Source organism: Phaenicophaeus curvirostris, chromosome 2 (genome assembly GCF_032191515.1).
Source record: "Phaenicophaeus curvirostris isolate KB17595 chromosome 2, BPBGC_Pcur_1.0, whole genome shotgun sequence".
NCBI lineage: Eukaryota > Metazoa > Chordata > Aves > Cuculiformes > Cuculidae > Phaenicophaeus > Phaenicophaeus curvirostris.
In genome coordinates, this window is record NC_091393.1 from 118,534,172 (window position 1) to 118,554,092 (window position 19,921).

General features: G+C 46.1%; 1 protein-coding gene across 1 annotated transcript in view; it reads left to right on the forward strand.

Moving 5' to 3' along the window:
• FZD3 (frizzled class receptor 3) overlaps nt 1–19,921 on the forward strand; it is a 56,686-nt gene that overhangs the window by 25,253 nt on the left and 11,512 nt on the right. The window contains exons 3-4 of the mRNA XM_069850656.1: nt 8,809–9,005; nt 10,311–11,328. Coding sequence (XP_069706757.1) covers nt 8,809–9,005; nt 10,311–11,328 — 1,215 coding nt within the window. The remainder of the gene's footprint in view (nt 1–8,808; nt 9,006–10,310; nt 11,329–19,921) is intronic.

Below are 19,921 nucleotides of genomic sequence, written 5' to 3' on the forward strand. Positions count from 1 at the left end.
GCCGGCAATTGGCGCTCACAGCCCAGACAGCGAAACCGTGTCCTGGGCTGCATCCAGAACACTGAGACCAGCAGGATGAGGGAGAGGATTCTGACTCTCTGCTCCACGCTGGTGAGATCCCACCTGGAGCCCTGCATCTGGTTCTGAAGCCCTCAGCACAGGAAGGACCTAGACCTATTGGAGTGAATCCAGATGAAGTCATGGATATGATCCAAGTGCTGCGCCTCCCATACAAGGACAAGCTGAGAGAGTTGTGATTGTTCAGCCTGGAGAAGAAAAAGCTGTAGGTAGAACTTAGAGCAGCCTTCCAGTACTGAAAGGGGCTCCAGGAAAGCTGAGGAGGGGCTCTTGATCAGGAAGGGCAGGGACAGGACGAGAGGGAACGGTTTGAAGCTGAAGAGGGGAGATTTAGATGAGATCTTAGGAAGAAATGTTTTCCTGTGAGGGTGTTGAGGCCCTGGCCCGGGTTGCCCAGAGCAGTGGTGGCTGCCCCATCACTAGAGGTGTTCAAGGCCAGGTTGGATGGGGCTTGGAGCAACCTGATCCAGTGGGAGGTGTCCCTGCCCATGGCAGGGGGGTGGAACTGGGTGGGCTTTAAGGTCTCTTCCAAACCAAACCATTCCATGATTCTAGCTCAGTTAAGGCAGGACTGTCAGGTACAGCCTCATTTGAAGTTAGCATCAGCAGATCAAGTCTGCAGCTGTTGCTCAGCGTGGGATATCAACTTACACAGCTGTCTTCAGGTTAAGTTTGTGTACCAGCCTGACTGTGGGCTCTGGGCTCCAGCCAGAGAGGAGTGTGCAGATCAGAGCCATTGGAGAACAGATTTCCTGTGTCTCAAGAAAACCAATTCTGGTTGTAACAAACAATCACTAGAGAGCACTCAGATGAATTGCTCAGCTGTCAGAGCAGAGAGAGCAGTTCAGTCAGAGGAGATGTGTAGTTACGGAATAGAATCACAGAATCACTTAGCTTAGAGGAAAAGACCTCTAACTGTCAGCCCAAACCCACTGTGCCAACTAAACCATGTCCTGGAGTGCCACAGACACATGGTATTTGAACACGCCGGAGAAGAAGACTCTACCACTGCCCTGGGCAGCCTCTGCCAGTACTTCACCACTTTTTTAGTAAAGAAATTTTTCCCAATATCCAGTGTAAAACTTGCCTGATGCAACTTGAGGCCATTTCCTCTCATCCTATCACTTGCTGCTTGGGAGAAGAGCCTGACCCCCACCTTGCTCCAGCTTCCTTTCTGGGAGCTGCAGAGAGCAACGAGGTCTCCCCTCAGCCTCCTCTTCTCCACACTAAACAGCCCCTGCACCCTCAGCTGCTCCTCAAAAGACTTGTTCTCCAGCCCCTTTACCAACTTCGTTGCTGGCTATCAAAAAATGGTTATCAAAAGCAGGAGGTAACATGTTCAGGCTAATAGTAGTTGGCTGAAGAGTTCAATCCAGCTGCAGCCTCCTCAGAAGGCAGCCTGGAAACTATCGTTTCCCATGTACTTTCAGGAAAAAAATCTGGAATTGTACCTAATGAATAGCAAGCTACATTCATCCATAGGGCAACATGGGAGGGAAAGAGCAGATCATGTGCCTGGCCTGAGACAGAACGCGCCCTGAGGCAGTCGCTGCCACCAGAGAATTGTGAGTAATGGAGAATCATAGCATCAGTCTTATCCCTTGTGCCTGAGGGAGGAAAACTTCCCTCCTTCTGTCTATGAGTTGATGAGAATGCTTCCTGGTTAGGCTTCTGTTAGAAGAAAGGAATATATTAACAAATGGAATGGTGAGAGACCAGCAAAATAACTTAATTTAAATCTTGTAATAATATCACTTCCTAAATAACAGCCAGCTGTTTAGCGCTGTGTAAAATAAAAGGTCAAATTTGGTTTCTTATCTCTCAGTAAGATGAGAGGTCTGAAACGGTAACAGAGTTTCGTGGTGTATTTATAATTATTGCTCTTGCCTTGTAACCAAAAGTGAGAATTTGTTTAAAAAAAATATTTGAGGGGAAAATCTACACGTCAATCCCTTGTATTTTATCCTCTCCTGAAAAAAAAACACAAAGGGAAACCAAAGGCAGGCAGGAAATTTCTGTTCTCTGCTAGAGCAGGGCCATTGAAACAATTGCAGCAGACAGGGATTTGCTATCAGCACAGAAAATTCTAGGAAAGAGGAGAAGAAGAGATGGGAAAGGTTGTGCTGCCCGTTGGACTGCTCTGAGGAAGCCGTGCTGCACGATGAGGGCATGTTATTTGATACACGGCACCTGCACGGCGAGGAAAGGACCGAGGGGCGTGTTGTGCCTCAGCCTGGAAAGAGTCAAGTTCGTTATCTGCTGTTGTCACTGGGTTTGGAGGGATTTGCCCTGTCTTGAAGGTTTCCTCAGGGATAGAAGGACCAGTAGGTGTGTGACTAGATATGTTACACACTCATGTGATCTGGCGTATTTAGATGGTTTTGGAATAGAACCACGGCATCGTTTAGGTTGGAAAAGATTTTAAAGATCAAATTAAACCCTTTACCTCACACTGCGAGCTCCACCACTAAACCCTGTCTCTCTAAGCACTGCATCCGTATGGCTTTTAAATCCCTCCAGGGATGGGGACTTCACCACTCTTGCAGGAAAGAAATTGTTCCTAATATCCAATTTAAGCCTCCCCTGACACAACTTGAGGCCATTTCCTCTCACCTCATCACTTGTTATTTGGGAGAAGAGACCAGCACCCACCTGGCTCCAACCTCCTTTCCAGAAGCTGCAGAGAGCGATGAGGTCTCCCCTCAGCCTCCTCTTCTCCACACTAAACCGCCCCAGGTCCCTCAGCTGCTCCCAGAACCCCTGGGCTCCAGACCTTTCCCCAGCTCCAGTTCGCATCTCTGGATGTGCTCCAGCCCCTCAAATTCTTTCTTGGAGTGAGGGGCCCAAAACTGAACCCAAGATTCGAGGTGCAGCCTCGCCAGAGCCGAGTGCAGGGGGACGATCCCTTCCCTGCTCCTGCTGGCCACCCCATGGCTGATCCAAGCCAGGATGCTGTTGGCCTTCTTGGCCACCTGGGTGACTGCTGGCTCATGTTCAGCCACTGTTAACCAGCACCCCCAGGGCCTTTTCCTCTAGGCAGCTTTCCAGCCACTCTTCCCCAAACCCAGAGCGCTGTGTGGGTTGTTGTGACCCAAGTGCAGGATTCATCACTTGGCCTTGTTGAATCCCATCCCTTTGGCCTCAGCCCATGACTCCAGCCTGTCCAGATCCCTCTGCGGGGCCTTCCTGCCCTCCAGCAGATCAAGACTCCTGCCCATCTTGGCGTTATCTTCAAACTGACTGAGGGAGCACTCGATCCCCTCATCCAGGTCACAGATAAAGCCATTAAACAGAACTGGCCCCAATACTTAAGTACCTTCAGGAGCGCAGAATGTTTGTCTCTTAAATATTTCTCTCTTCCCTTTCTTAGATTTCCCAGGACCTGGCATGAATTATTGGAATCAGTTTGGCTTCCCCATCTTCCGTTGCCCTTTTCCCTTTCCCTCGTACGCTGGGTTGTTCAGCAGGCATTCTTCAGCCACACAACCCATGTAAACACAGAGCCTTTTGTTAGGCACTGGGGAGCAGGGCTAAATGTCATAACTTGCTCTGCGTTCTTGGGCAAGAGCATAAAAAAAGTCTTTTAATCTCCTTGGCTTTATTTTTAATAGAGAACAACATGCTCGGTAAGTGGAAGTGACTTTTCATCTCAGGAGCTACAGCAGGGTAAGATAATTTTAGAGATAGGGAGCTTAGAGACTGAGCTGCTTCCAGGCACGAACGCTGCTGGTACTGGTTAAAGCAAGTCAGTCTCTTTTCCTGCATTACAAGGAGTGGTTGTAGGTTTTTTTATTCTTCCATGTCTAGATTAGCCTCTTTGTGATTTCAAAAACCCCTAATTTGATATAGTTCATAAGAGAGCGTTTGTCTGCCTGCAGTTGCTATTTTCAGAGACAGAATGGTGGTGGAGATGCCTGGAGCTGCTGAGAAAGAGTAACCAGCACTAGGGGAACAGTCCTGTTCAATTATCCCTATTTAAGGATAGATATTCATCATTGTTGGACTTGAGTTTATCTGTGCTGTGTTTTCTAGTATGCCCAGGCTGTGCTCAAATCTTCTTCTCTGCAGCTCCAAGAACCCTCAGTGCAGCTCACGTGCCCTCAGGGGGACTTTGGCAGGGAAGATTCAGTCACAACTGGTGTTATTGCGGATGCTTCAGCATCCTCGGCACATTTACTCGGCACTGGTGAGACCGCTGCTCGAATCCTGTGTTCAGTTCTGGGCCCCTCACCACAAGAAGGATGTTGAGGCTCTGGAGCGAGTCCAGAGAAGAGCAACAAAGCTGGTGAAGGGGCTGGAGAACAGGCCTTATGAGGAACGGCTGAGAGAGCTGGGGGTGTTTAGCCTGGAGAAGAGGAGGCTGAGGGGCGACCTCATTGCTCTCTACAACTGCCTGAAAGGAGGTTGTGGAGAGGAGGGTGCTGACCTCTTCTCCCAAGTGACAGGGGACAGGACAAGAGGGAAAGGCCTCAAGCTCCGCCAGGGGAGGTTTAGGCTGGACATTAGGAAAAAATTTTTCCTGGAAAGGGTCATTGGGCACTGGCAGAGGCTGCCCAGGGAGGTGGTTGAGTCACCTTCCCTGGAGGTGTTTAAGGCACGGGTGGATGAGGTGCTGAGGGACATGGTTTAGTGTTTGATGGGAATGGTTGGACTCGATGATCCAGTGGGTCTCTTCCAACCTGGTGATTCTATGATTCTATGATCCTCCAACTGCAGTCCTAGGAGGGGTTGGGTGTCTGCATAGACCCCACATCATATCTGCCAGGCCAAGAGAGGTTGAATCTTGTGCCTTGTCGTCCAGGCCCATGTGAATCATAGAGTGCTTTGGGTTGCAGGGGACTTTTACAGGTCATCCAGTCCAAGCCCCGGCAGGAGCAGGAACATCTTTAACTAGATCAGGTTGTTCAGAGCCCCATCCAACCTGACCTTGAATGTTTCCAGGGATGGAGCCACTACCTCCCTGGGAAACCCGGGCCAGTGTTTTAACACCCTCATTGTGAAATTTTTCTTCCTTATATCAAGTCTAAATCTCCCTTCCCTTAGTTTTAAAACCATTACTCCTTGTCCTGTCCCTGCACCCCCTGATCAAGAGCCCCTCCCAGCTTTCCTGGAGTCCCTTTCAATACTGGGAGGCTGCTCTAAGGTCTCCCTGCAGCCTTCTCTTCTCCAGGCTGAACAATCAGCCTGTCCTTGGATGGGAGGTGCTCCAGCCCTCAGATCATCTTTATGGTCTCCTCTGGACTTGCTTCGATAGATCCATGTCCTTCCTGTGCTGAGGGCTCCAGGTGCAGGCTTGGATGTGAATGTCTCAGAAAACAAATGGCATCTTAGATAGCTGGAGAAGCTGGCATTTAGGGAGCTCTCTCACACTGTGCGCGTCTGAGCACCCTGTAACTTCACCCTTGGGCTGCTGAAGGGCAGAGCCAGGAACGCTGCTCTTTACTGAGAGCTGTCAGCCTCTGGAGCAATTCTCAAAGAACACCATCTGCATCCCTATATTTGGACGTTTCCTGTCTCCGTCCTGATATTCCCTCCTACACCATTGCCCAGTGTCCTTTGGAGATGGCTGGAAGCCATTGCAACAGCCCTCTGCCAGCAGGAGGATATGAGGATGTCAACAGGATACAAGGAAATGCTGGCACCTTTCTCTTCCCTTGAACTTGCTTTACAGCTTTTCCTTTGTTTTGCACCAGCCGCAACTTGGCGCTCTGTTCACGTCATTTTCTTACGTGCACACCTTGAGATAGTCTGGGATCTTCCAGAACCAACCTAAACCAACCAGATCTTAATGAAGGAGAAGCAACAGGAAAAGAGGGATTTCTGAACCATCTTTTCTTAGCGGAAGGTGCATCAGAGGGGAGTAGTAGAGCATGTGGCATGAGAACATGAAATTTAGGTATGGGTACATGCAAAACTGCAGTGGCAGGAGGCAAGACTGGGCAGGGAGAGGCAGGCATTAAGCCACTAGCTTTTAGTTTTCTTATTTTCGAGGCTGTAGAATCATAGAATCATTAAAGTTGGAAAAGGCCTGTAAGATCATCCGGTCCAACCATCTGCCCAACACCACTGTGCCTACTAGGTTCTTTGAAAGGAAGGAAAATTAAACATTTCCCAAAATGAAAGTGGAGTTGTTCTTTTCTTTCCCCTTTCCATCAAATACAGGGAGACTTCAGCATCATCTTGTGCTGTTCCAGTCCTGTCAGGTCTCATAACTACCTAAAATCAGTTCCTTGCATCGTTGCTGTCAAACAAGAGCTTTAACTGTGTTGTAGGCAAATGATGATTCAAAAATAGAACCACCTGAAGTAAATGTCCAGCCAAATGGGAAGTGTTCCTTGAATAGCAATGACTTTATAAAGATAAATACTTTTCAACTGCCCCTTCCTTTTTCCTTGTCAGTACCTTTGAAGGCTTGTCCCACTCTTCATGCTGCTCTTGCCAAATTGCATGGCTCTGTTGTCACCTGACAATGCTTTCAAAAACATATTGTACCGAAGATAAAATCAGATTGGAAAATAATAATTATATGAAAAATCAATGAAATCATAGCATGGTCTTGTCTTGCATTAAAAAAATTAAACTTCTGCAGAGCAAAGGAAATGTGTAGGAAGAATTGGAAGAGTAAGGATGTGATGGAATCATTAAGGTTGGAAAAGACCTCTAAGATCAAGTCCAGCTGTCAGCCCAACACCACTGTGCCTACTAAACCATGTTCCAAAGTGGAAACGTGGTTTTTAAACCTCTCCAGGGATGGGGACACCACCACTGCCCTGGGCAGCCTCTGCCAGGGCTTCTTATAATTTCTAGTAATTGCCTTTTATATTGCCAAAGAAGATGGCCTGGCTTTTGCTGTTGGATGCATTCTATGCTATAGCTTGGAAAAATGTTGAATTGCTTTAAAATGCTTCTCAGGAAATTGCGGTTTGAACATGTAATCTCTCCACAGCCTGCTCTTCCACTTCAGTTATAACAAGATTTAGGTTTTATATAAATATCTGTATAGCAGGTTTATTACAGCTTCTGCCATTGCACCGCAAATTCTGAGGAGGAGAATTCTTGCTCTGTAATCCTGCCAGGCTGTGGAGGAGAGGAAACTGGTGTCAGGATAATGGACCTCTTATAAAAACCTATCTAGAGCAGAGCTTGTGTTAGCATTGCCGTCAAGCGGCTGTCACCTTCTCCCTTCAGGCTATGACTGCAATTGTAAGTCAAGGAAAAGAAGGGACTTAGTGAAACATCACTGCTGTTTCTCTGATCAGGAGGAAGCAGAGTGATTCAACATTCACGTGCTGTTTAGTTTTATTCATAGAGTTATAGAATGATTGGAAAGGACCTTAAATCCCATCCAGTTCCAACCTCCTGCCATCCAGTTCCAACCTCCTGCCATGGGCAGGGACACCTCCCAGTGGGTCAGGTTGCTCCAAGCCCCATCCAACCTGGCCTTGAACACCTCCAGGGATGGGGCAGCCACCACTTCTCTGGGCAACTTGGCCCAGGGCCTCCCCCACCTCACAGGAAAACATTTCTTCCTAAAATCTCATCTCAATCTCCCCTCTTTCAGCTTTAAACCATTCCCCCTTATCCTATCCATGCACTCCCTGATCAAGAGCTCCTCCCCAGCTTTCCTGGAGCCCCTTTCAGTGCTGGGAGGCTGCTCTAAGGTCTCCCTGGCGCCTTCTCTTCTCCAGGCTGGACAACCCCAACTCTCTCAGCCTGTTGTCGTATGGGAGTTGCTCTAGCCCTCAGATGATAGATTTTCTCTCCCTGCTTCCAAGGAGCGTTGCTGTCACCGTTACTGAAACCTGATATAAAGCAACGCAGTAGCACAAGACACCAGTTATTTTGTCTGACTCATGTTTCTCAGGCTTTGATTTCACGGTACTGTCTGATGGTTACTCAAGCAGTGACACACTTAACGTGACTTCACTGTGGTTACAGCCCCGTTCTGGAAGCTGGAAGGTCCTATGTCTGTGAGAGAGTTTAAGTAACAGTGATACCATGCACATTGGGGCTGCCTTTATCTACACATAAACTGATGATGGAACTGCAGTTTAACAGATGGGTTCTCTTTAGTTGGACAAGATGCTGTGGGAAGAGCACAACAGAAAACATCCTGTGTTTGTGTTTTGTACAAAGATATGAGCACTGCCCTGCTGAAGAGATTCAAGAAGCAGAGATTGTTTACAATTATTATGTCATGATCCGAAAATAATATTTGAAAGGTCACATTATGCTCTGTTTCTGTAGTGCCAAGGAATCTTGCATTATCTGACATTCCTCAGACTGTAATCTCATCAGCGGAATGCAGGTTTTTCATGTTATCCTCCTAAAGAGGCAGCTAGAGATTCATGAAGTATGTAAAAGGAAAGGCAGTAAAAGTAATTGCACTTACATCACTGTTATTGGATAGTGTGGAGCTAAGCCTGTATCCTCAGAGGTTTTTAGCTGTCTAATTCCCGTTGATTTGAATGCAAACTGAGTACATAAATGTCCCTTGTGAATCTTTGTCCTCAGGCTCCTTGGTTGCTGTCTTCCTAAAATCCCCAATTGTTGTGTTATGCTGATCACTTCTTGATGCTCATTTCTTTCAGCAGGCAAAGTACAGGAAAAGGAAACTGTGGTTATGGTTGTGAAAGCCCCAACACCTCATGAGACAAATTAGATCTTAGTGCTGATGTGTTCTACAAACCTGCTGTTTGCAGCTGCTGAATTCTCCCTTCTCTTTTCCAGCCCTTTCATCCAATGGTGAATTTGGAATGCTCCAGAGATTTTCGACCCTTCCTGTGCGCCCTCTACGCTCCAGTGTGCATGGAGTACGGCCGCGTCACCCTCCCCTGTCGCCGACTCTGTCAAAGAGCGTACAGCGAGTGCTCCAAGCTCATGGAGATGTTTGGGGTTTCTTGGCCCGAGGATATGGAGTGTACCAGGTGAGCAAATCTGTTGTGTCAGAGTTCCAGGATAAAATTTTAGTACAATCTAGGATGTATTATGATCTGAAATGTTCATTTTATGTGTTCCATTACAAGTGCCCTTGTTTTCCCTTCCATTTGTGTAGCAGCTTGTTTCCTGGGATGGAAACTGAGTTCATATTTCTATCATCTGTCCAAGAGATAAGTTGAAAGTGGACAATTACTGTGAAATGCACGTGCGTGTTCTTAAATGAATCAATATACTCATCCATTCTTCTCTGTCATTTATGCTGACCTGGTGATCACAAAATCATGGAACGGTTTAGGTCGGAAGGGACCTTAAAGCCCTTCCAGTTCCACCTCCTGCCATGGGCAGGGACACCTCCCACTGGATCAGGTTGCTCCAAGCCCCATCCAATCTGGCCTTGAACACATCCAGGGATGGGGGCAGCCACAACTTCTCTGGGAAACCTGGGCTGCTGCTTCATCACCCTCACAGGAAAAATGTCTCTAAGTCTGTACTCCGAACAGATGCTTGGGCTCCTTAGGTTATCCCATCTCCTCAGTAACGCCCAGGGAGGGAAATTTCAAAGCCAGAGCTAAAACCACTAAGACTGTGCTGGTGCTGTGTGCACTGTGGTGAAAATGCAGGCAGATTGAGCTTTTGCTGTGCTTTCTCGGGCAGTAACCTCTGGCAGAGGGAGGAACTGGACAGCTATGCATGGAATGCCTCCAGGCTTTCCTTGAGAACTTAAGGCTGCAGCCCTTAGATTCTAGTCAGAGCTTTACTTCGTCATCGTGGCAGGGGGTTGGAACTGGCTGGGCTTTAATGTCCCTTCCAGGCCAAACCATTCTATGATTCTATGATCATTTCAATGTATTAATGCTGGTAGCAGTGCTAGGTTGGAGTTTTGGTCTAACTGGCTCGCTATCCTGCCTGGTAGTACAGGGTAGTACAGTTGCTTAGGGAAAGGTTTTAAAGGTTCTATGAAATCATGCTTCCTTGGGCACAGAATCTCAGTTACAGTAAGCCTAAATTTATAGACTTCCTGAGATGGATTTTGAATCCCCACCTTGATACTGAAAGCCCCAGTGGGCCCCTTGTCCATTTATTTTTAAACTTCTTTTATCATTTCAACATCCACTGCATTCTGGGACAGGGAGTCTAGAGTTTGTTTAACCACAGCGTGGTATTTCATGGATCACCTATTATTTGGATTGTCTTTGGTTTTGCTCCACTTAGTGTGTCTGAAGTCAGAACGTTACCTGTCTTTGCAGAGTAGGTGTATATTTCTTGTAAATAATTCTTTTCTTACTTTCTAGATTCCCAGATTGTGATGAGCCGTATCCTCGTCTTGTTGACCTCAACATAGCTGGGGAGCCCACAGAAGAAACCCCAGTGGCAGTACAGAGAGATTATGGTTTTTGGTGTCCTCAGGAGTTGAAAATAGACCCTGATCTGGGTTACTCTTTCCTGAGGGTACGCGACTGTTCCCCTCCTTGCCCAAACATGTACTTTCGCCGTGAAGAGCTCTCCTTTGCTCGCTACTTCATCGGAGTGATCTCCATCGTCTGCCTTTCCGCTACCTTGTTTACTTTTTTAACTTTCCTGATTGATGTCACAAGATTTCGCTATCCAGAAAGACCGATAATATTTTATGCTGTCTGTTACATGATGGTATCATTAATTTTCTTCATCGGCTTTCTGCTTGAAGACCGAGTAGCATGTAACGCATCCAGCCCTGCCCAGTACAAGGCTTCCACGGTGACCCAGGGCTCTCACAACAAAGCCTGCACTATGCTTTTCATGGTGCTCTATTTCTTTACCATGGCCGGCAGCGTTTGGTGGGTCATTCTTACCATCACCTGGTTCTTGGCAGCTGTGCCCAAGTGGGGCAGCGAAGCCATTGAGAAGAAAGCCTTGCTGTTCCACGCCAGTGCCTGGGGCATTCCAGGAACTCTGACCATCATCCTCTTAGCCATGAATAAAATTGAAGGTGACAATATTAGCGGCGTATGTTTTGTTGGCCTCTATGATGTGGATGCATTGAGATACTTTGTCCTTGCACCTCTCTGCCTGTATGTTGTGGTTGGAGTTTCCCTTCTGCTAGCTGGCATTATCTCTCTCAATCGGGTGCGCATTGAAATCCCGTTAGAAAAAGAGAACCAGGACAAACTAGTGAAGTTCATGATCCGGATTGGCGTGTTCAGTGTTCTGTACCTCGTGCCACTGTTCGTTGTAATTGGCTGCTATTTCTATGAGCAGGCTTATCGAGGTGTGTGGGAGACGACGTGGATCCAGGAACGCTGCAGGGAATATCACATCCCGTGTCCCTATCAGGTGAGGAAACTAATGTGATGTATTCAGGAGTGGATAATGAGGGAATATGTTAAGAATGACTTGTCATTCCTACCTGAAAGTGCTGCTGTTCCTACAAGGCAAGGTTCTTGCTGTACTCAAATTATTTGGATAATGCCTTAGGCCATCTGGAAAAGTAGATATGATTGGAAAACTAGGCTCTTGCAGCAGCTGCTTGGTGTGTTTATGTGGAGTTTCTGGGCTGTCTGGGACCTGTACAGGGTATAAAGATGCTATTTTAAACCAACATCAAGAACAGGACTTAATAAGTTTATTTTTGGTCGTTAGAGATGTGTTGGGAGTTTTGCTTGGATGGGATTTTTGCATTTAAATGGAGTTGTCATCAAGCTGATGACTGCGTTCTCCAGTTTTTGTTGTTTGTCTGTAGCAGTTTTGCTTTGATTAGCCTGGAGGCTTTGTGCTTGGTTTAGAGCAGTCTATGCAAGTGTCAGGAACGTCTGTATCAAATCACACTTAAAGCGTCTTCCGAAGAAATCCAGAGCTTAGAGCATGTCGGCTCTGGTTTTTCAAGACCATTACCCTTACCTGCTCCATTTATTTAACTGAGTTCTTGCAGGAAGAGAAGCCTCTCAGAGCGCTGATACCAAACAGCCTGCTGCTCACTGCAATATCATGCTGCTGCGGTTGCAGAGGAAGCATTTAAGTATTAATGACGCAGACCCTGCTTTCCCTTTGGAGCCAGAGTGGCAAACAGGTTTTGGAATGATGTTGCTTAGCTGTTTCCTACAACTTCTTTGGAAGCAACCATATTTCAAGAAGGTAGTGCAGCCAGCGACTGTTATACAGCTGCACGCCCAGCAGTGTTAAGAAAAGTTGGTATTCTGGCTCTAAAGCAGCTCAAACACCAGCTGGGCCATCAAAGCACACATTTTAATGCAATAAAATATCGCTTAAAGGTTTGGCTTAGTCTGTATAGCTCGATAATAATCCTTTTATTGCCTTTTAACCCTTTTCATTGTTTTCTCTGTTAGGTTTTATTAGGGTGTGACTCTTCCCTCCTATCCAACATGTGAGCATTTTTATGGCAGGAAATATCTGTTGGTGGGTGTGTTTGGTTTCATTTGCTTGATTGTGTCTTCATTGCCACGAGTTTTAATATGTTAAATTGATGGATGCTGAAAAAGGGAGAGGGGTATGCAGTTTGCTCTCCGTTAATCCCAAATACCCAGCACATCCCTATCTACAGTGTGTATAATAACCTATCAAATTGAAAGGATGTTGCTTTCTCAGAATGGTGAACAAAAACTACTTTAAACTTCACAACTTCTGATGCCTGAGGACCAAAATCTGATGCCTGAGGAATAAACGCTACTCAGATCTCTGGAAAACCGTTACCATAATGGCTCAGCGGGAGGCAAAAGAACAATAATAGTTTCATTCACATCAAATTGGGTTGAAGGACCCGTAGACCCCGGGGAGTATTAGAAGGGTTTTTCTCCTAACCCATCCCGTTTTTTTCTTAAGCTAAACATCCTTTCCTAATTAATCTTTCCAGACTTATAATTGAAACAGTTTTACAAAGCTGTGGGGAAAAATAATTTTAATCTTAGATCATGCAGGTAAAAGTTATTATTAATTTAGGGGAAAATTTAAACCTTTGTGGAGAGTATCACTCACTTGCAAAATAATATAAGTATAAATGTATTTTTTCTCAGCCTTGATGTTATTTAATTACCTTCACATACTGGAATATACATGCCTGGGATTAAACTGCCCTAAACTGAGAGCTGGAGCTGATTCTGCAGCGGACACAGGGTTTACGTGCAAACCTTAAATAGCCTTGTGGGGAATTTGCTGCTTGCTTCACCACTTTTTTCTGACACCAGCAAATCTGAGGTTAAAGATTCATTAGTCTGTTCAGCTGTTCCATCATCTTTGCCATCAGAGGAGGATGCCACAGGAGCTCATTCCAGAGAATGGCTAATGGGGCAGTCCGGGTGTGCAGCTGCAGCGGGTGGGCTTCCCTGCCTCCCTCCTGTGTGACTGTTTCACGCTAGAGTTCCTGTAGGATTCAGGATTTGCTGCGGGTTCTCTTGGCTGCTGAGGAAACAAACAAGGCTCGGCAGCTAGTGTTGGAATGCAAAACAAATGTAGTGTTCCTCTGACTGCCTAAATACTCCCTGGAAGATTCCGCAGTGGAGGAAACAACAAGATACCTTTATGATGGATCCTCGTTTCTGGCTAGCTGGGTGTTCCCTAGGTTGGCTTAAATATGTGTCATTAGGGTTATTTGTCAGGTTGGGGAGGCATCTTTTGCTTTTACAGAATCATGGGATGGTTTGGGTTGGAAGGGACCTTGAAGCCCATTTAGTTCCAACCCCCTGCTATCAGCAGGGACACCTGGATCAGGTTGCTCAAAGCCCCATCCAACCTGGCCTTCTACACCTCCAGGGATGGGGCAACCTCAGCTTCTCTGGCTGAAGGGACTGCTGGAAATCATAGAATCATAAAATCGTTAAGGTTGAAAAAGACCTCTAAGCTTATCCAGTCCAACCGGCGGCCCAACATCACCATCCCTACTAAACCATGTCCTGAAGTGCCATGGCTACACGGTTTTTGAACCCTTCCAAGTATGGGGACTCCACCACTGCCCTGGGCAGCGTCTCCAGGGCTTCAACACTCTTTCAGGAAAGACATTGTTCCTAATATCCAATGTAAACCTCCTCTGGCTCAGCTTGAGGCCATTTCCTCTCATCCCATCATTTGTTACTTGGGAGAAGAGACCAGCACCCACCTGTTTCCAACCTTCTTTCTGGGAGCTGCAGAGAGTGATGAGGTCTCTCCTCAGCCTCCTCTTTAGAATAAACAGCCCCAGGTCCCTCGGCTGCTCCCAGAATCCTTGGGCTCCAGACCCTTTCCCAGCTCTGTGGCCTCCTCTGGGCATGCTCCAGCCCATCGATGTCCTTCCTTTCCTGTACCGAACCCAGGATTCCAGGTGCATCCAGTCCGATGCTTTTTTGCAAGCTGGGTCAGCCTAGGACCCTGTCCAGACAGGTTTTGGATTCCCCTTGCCATAAAAGCCGGAATTTTCTTTCTGTCAGACATCTCACCTCAGATACAGCTGGTGAAAGGTTAAAAAGTACAGTAAAAGGGAAAATTAAAAGAAGTCTGAAATGCACTTAGTGCTGTTACACACTCTTGTCCTCCAGGCACCACCATGTTCTCTTTACAAGGAGAGCATCTGACTTCTGTTCCTGTTGGAGATTAACTGACAGTCAAACTGGGACGTGCTGACCTGCCCCAGTACAAAAATACCTCTAAGAACAGGGATGATTTTAGTTATGAAGTAGAACAGGTACCTAGCAAAGTCTGTCCCCAGAGCTGGTGGTGATGTACTTTTCTCTTAGGAAAGTAGGCGTTGAAGCGGTCAAGGCAGCTTTTCTAACCCCCATCATGCCAGGAACATTCCAAGGTGGGAGAAGTGGTAATTGTCATCTCCCCAAGATAAGAAGAAGTGTCTGCATTCTTGGAATGGCAGAGCACGGTGTGAAAGCCTTTCCTTCTTTTATCAGTCCGCTGTTGAACTGCGTGAGGTGGTTTAGGCCTGGAAAGGTTTATCGGGCTGAACCACAACATCAGATTTTCTGCAAAGTAAAGAATTGCCTGAGCGAAGATGCATTTCCATGAAATCCAAAGGTAAATAGGTTCTCCGCGGGTTTTCAGGAGTGCCTCAGGGCTGGGCTAGGCAACGTGGGAGGTGACTAATTTAGGTATTGAACATAAAAGAAGAAACTATTTCAAAGATGTTTCCTACCCTGGTGGGAGTCCTTGAGAAAGGAAACTAAGCAGCTTTAAGGAGACTGGAGCAAGGTGGAGGTCAGTCTCTTCTCCCAAATAACAAGCGATAGGATGAGAAGAAACAGCCTCAGGTTGTGCCAGGGGAAGTTTAGATTGGATATTGGGAAATACTACTTCACAAAAGGGGTTGTCAAGCCCTGGCAGAGGCTGCCCTGGGCAGTGGTGGAGTCCCCATGCCTGGAGGGATTAAAAAGCCAAGTGGATGTGGTGGGCTTGGTAGTGTGAGGTTTACAGTTGGACTTGATCGTAAAGTTCTTTTCCAACCTAAATGATTCTGTGATTCTGATCTTTGCTTGTGATCCACTGGTCGTCATTTCCCAACTCATGTAGCTTCACTGGTTTAAAAGACCTTTGAGCCAACTTGCTAAGAGTGGAGGTGGTGCTCCCTGCTTATCTTCTCGATGTTGCTTCAAGGAGCAGAAGCAGATGTGGGTCGCACGTTTGATTTGCTGCTGATGGGGAAGAACTGAGAGCAGGGTGAGTTTAGAACAAATTGCAAACTTTGCTTTTGTATTGGAAACCCTGTTTCAGTTTTCATTCGGAACTCGGTGTTGTGTCGGAAGCCGAATATCCAACCAGTCTTGCTCGGTCATTGTGATGCACTCCAGGTAGATTCCAAAGCCTGGAACCAGAAGTGATGAGTGCAATTAGACAAGGAAGGCATTGAAATATGTAGATCCAGCTGTGGAGACTGTTTCCAACTGACTTAATCTGCAAATGCCACTGGGCCTGTGCAGCATCTGCTTCACTACAGCATCTATTTCATCTGTTAAGATTTCCTTAGCTTTGGGGCTTGACCTCATATAAACTGTGGAAGCTCAGAGATAAAATAATGGTCATATATTCGAATGAAAACAATGTGAAGATCTACTGAGAGCATTAATTTACGCGATTTTGGACGAAGAGGAATGGTTTTAAGCTGAAAAAAGGGGAGATTGAGATGAGATCTTAGCAAGAAATGTTTTCCTGTGAGGGTGGGAAGGCCTGGCACAGGCTACCGAGAGAAGTCGTGGGTGCCTTATTCTTGGAGGTGTTGAAGGCCAGGTTGGATGGGGCTCTGAGCAACCTGACCCAGTGGGAAGTGTACTTCTGCACGGCAGGCACTGGAACTGGATGGGCTTTGAGGTCGCTTCCAACATAAACTATTCTACGATTTTTTTTTTTTGCTTATTTTGAAAGAAAGGACATCAATAAGCCCTTAGGCAGGCAGTACCTTGAAGGATGTAGAATCCTAAAATCATGGAAGGGACCTTAAAGCCCATCCAGTTCCAACCCCTGCCATGGGCAGGGACACCTCCCACTGGATCAGGTTGCTCCAAGCCCCATCCAGCCTGGCCTTCAACACCTCAAAAAAACACTGAGTTGGTATGCACCAACCTCATTTGGGAATCCCATGCAAAGACAATTTTGCCTTGCTAAGCATCATATAAGATGCTTCAACAACTACTGATAGAGGAGATTTTTTCTGCAAGAACAAGAGCACGACACAACTATATTTGTGAGTGTCCTTTTGACCAGCTGAGTTCTTGAAGCTAGATTCACCCAGTACAGTAATCCTGTAATGCCAAATGTCCTTTCTAAAGGAGAGTGAATTCAGTCAATGGTTTTCTCTCTGCTCCACTGATGTTGCTCCCAGGCGATGCCCCGCTCTTGCTGTTCTATAATGCCAAGTGGGATTTTACTGAAGACGGGAGTTCTCACCCGCTCACTCCTGTTTGCTGCTGGTGTCGGGTAGAGAGGAGGGGATTAATTGTGGTCACCTAAGATACCAAACGCGTAAATGGGAAGAATGTTTGTGAACAGCACCTCGTGTCTGGCAATGGCGTTATGTGTGTCTACTGCAGGCACAAAGGCAAACAACTCACAAGCTTGCGAATGTATTTCCATTACTAATGAAATTATATCATGTCGCAGATTATTTTAATGCATGGATTTTATTTTAATGCATGGATTTTAATATTAGGATTAATCGCTGTCGCCTGCTGATAGTTTTGGCTCAAGCATTTGTCAGTTTTCTTGCTTCCCATGTTTCACAAGTGTGCTTTTTGAGCTGATCCCCGTTAAATATTTCACTGTCAATTGTCAAGATCACTTTAGATGTCTCAAAATTAACACTGTTGTGATAAAAAAATGTTTGGAATCACTAACGGCTATAAATTGCTTTGTTTGCTTGGCACCCTCTTCAAGGGTTGCCCACATCGTAGGGGTAGGAGTGTCTCCTTCCCTCTCGGCTTGGCTTTGTCCCTCTGTCACTGTGCCCTGAACAGATGAGGTAGGAGCATTATTGAAAGCAGAGGCTGCGTGGAGCCGCCTTGCAGAGCCATTTCCACACAAGGAAGCTTCCCTGAGACCAAGTACCAACTGAAAAGTGACCGTGGTGGTAAAGGAAGCACCAGGAACATGGGGATGTTTAGTCATCTGCTCTGCTGTTGCTTCACTCTAAGTTCCAGAATGCCTTCTTTTAAATAAAACTGGAGCAAAAACACGGAGCCGCTGTGCATTCCAGCTCAGGTTTTGCCGTGGCGTCTCTTCGTTTCTCCCCCATCTCCCAAAAAAGAGAAGAAAAATGAAGGAAAAAAAAAAAAAAAAAAGCCTTACTTTATGAACTGGATTTGTATTTCTCCACGTTTGAATTTACTGCAGGGATTTTAAATTTTACCACGGCAAAGTTGACTCGCGTGTGCTTAAACGCTCCTGTCGCAGCTTGTCTTTTCCCATGGCCGCGGTGTGGGTGAAGGGTAACCCCTGTTGACACCAGCTTTATTTTCATGCACAAGTGCTTTAGAACAATTGCACGCACGGAGCAGCGAGAAGAAAAGACGGGGCTTGCAAACATCTTGACAAACCCAGTGGCAAGAAGGAATTGTTGAGATGTAGAGGCTGTGGCTTTGGGGGAGCGGAGTAAGTTGGGATGGAGTTTCCCCCGTGTATTTTGGCCACGTTTTCCAGGTTTTGCCTGGAATCAGGGGTGTTGTCACCGTCTTTTTAAATCCAAAACGTCTCGGCTGCTTTGCCATCTGTGTAACTGTGGGTTTTCCGAAGCAGGCAGGGGAGCGAGCTAAGCTGGATACAGCAAAGAGGCTTTGTTAGGAGATGTCTTGTGTGTGGCACAGGCATAAAGGGAATATATTTAGAGATGTCTATAAACCTCAGTTTCTCCTCCCCCTCTTTTTCACGAGTTATTGTTTAGAATTCCTCTTAGAAGAGGTAATGGATTTGCTTAAATCTGCCCTCAGGAATTGCTTCTTGTTGAGTGTAATTATTCTGTCCTGAAAAAAAAAAAAAAAAAAGCAGAGGTTCAGATGAAAATACGTTTTCCTTATAGCTGTTTACTCGGAAGAGGCTGAGCAAATCTGAATTATGAGATAGGCAAAGACAAAAATAGCGTCAGCTCTGAACAGCATTAATCACAGTATTACACTGTTTCCTAGCAGTGGTTCTGTTAATTTCTCCTTGTTTAGATGCTTAGGAAAAATCACACATTCAAGGAGCAGAATATACTCAAATGAATTTATCAAATTCTCCTTTTCAGCATCAGTAACACCAGCACTGTCTCCTCCACGCACACCCAGGGCTTTAATAAATCGTACACAGACTGCAATGTGTTTTCTTACCTCGCCTTGGCATGGATGCAATTTCCAGTCAATTAGCATATTGAGTGAAAGCAATCATTTCATTCACACAACTCATTTTGGGCTGGTGTTTTAATTGGATTGACAGAGCTGGAGACAAAAGGAGGTGTTGATTTCTCAACCGTCATCCTCAGACAGGTTGATTTGTACTTGTACCCAAGTGTGACTCCTCAAGGTCATTTTTTTCCTGTTGTTTTTTCCTTTATTCAGTATTTTGTGGAAGGGGGCTCACCAAAGGAGGTCAGATCTGCTATTTTTGAGTTCTCAGTTTCATTCCATTCTCTGGAGATGTGCAAGGCCAGGTTGGATGGGCCTTGAGCTGCCTGATGCAGTGGGAGGTGTCCCTGCCCATGGCACAGGGATTGGAACTGGTTGGGCTTTAAGGTCCCTTCCAACCCAAACCATTCTATGATTCTATGATTCTGTGATCTAGGACAGCCTTTAATTCCGATTATTAAGGAAACTCTTTTTTCCGCTGACTTAATTGCTATGAAAAAGGCAACAAAAGCAGTGTTAGGAAGTCTGGTTGCTCTGGTTTTGAAGCACCAGCCACTTTTAACTGTCAGAATTGGGTCATTCAGTCCATGCGTTAGGAAATCCGTCACCACAAAGAAGGTTTAACTTTTAATTTTAATAAATTAAAGGAATTTGCCTATAATTAGCATATGAAAATTCTGACTAACAATGCCTTCATTAGAAATTATGGTGCTTTCATTGGGCTTCAGAGTTGCTTTGAGATGTTGGACAGTCACGTCAAAACAACAGTAGCCCAGCTTGCAAAGAGAAAATCTTTAATGGGGAGAAAATCTTTAACCGGGTATCTCTGCTAAAAGCTCAGCAAATGCTGAGCCTTGCTGTTTGTACACCCAGATATTCTTCATCCGAGTGGATTGCAGTAAGGTGGCTTTTGTGGTGCTCTCCATAGCATTCTTTGGTTATTGAATGACTTGTCCTGTGAGCACAAAAACACAAGGTGCAGTAAATTTTGGGAATGCTGCACTTGTGTGCGTTTATCCCTCGTGATCCCAGAGGCTGCCCAGGGCAGTGGTGGAGTCTCCATCCCTGGAGGGGTTCAAAAACCGTGTGGCTGTGGCACTTGGGGACATGGTTTAGTGGGCACAGTG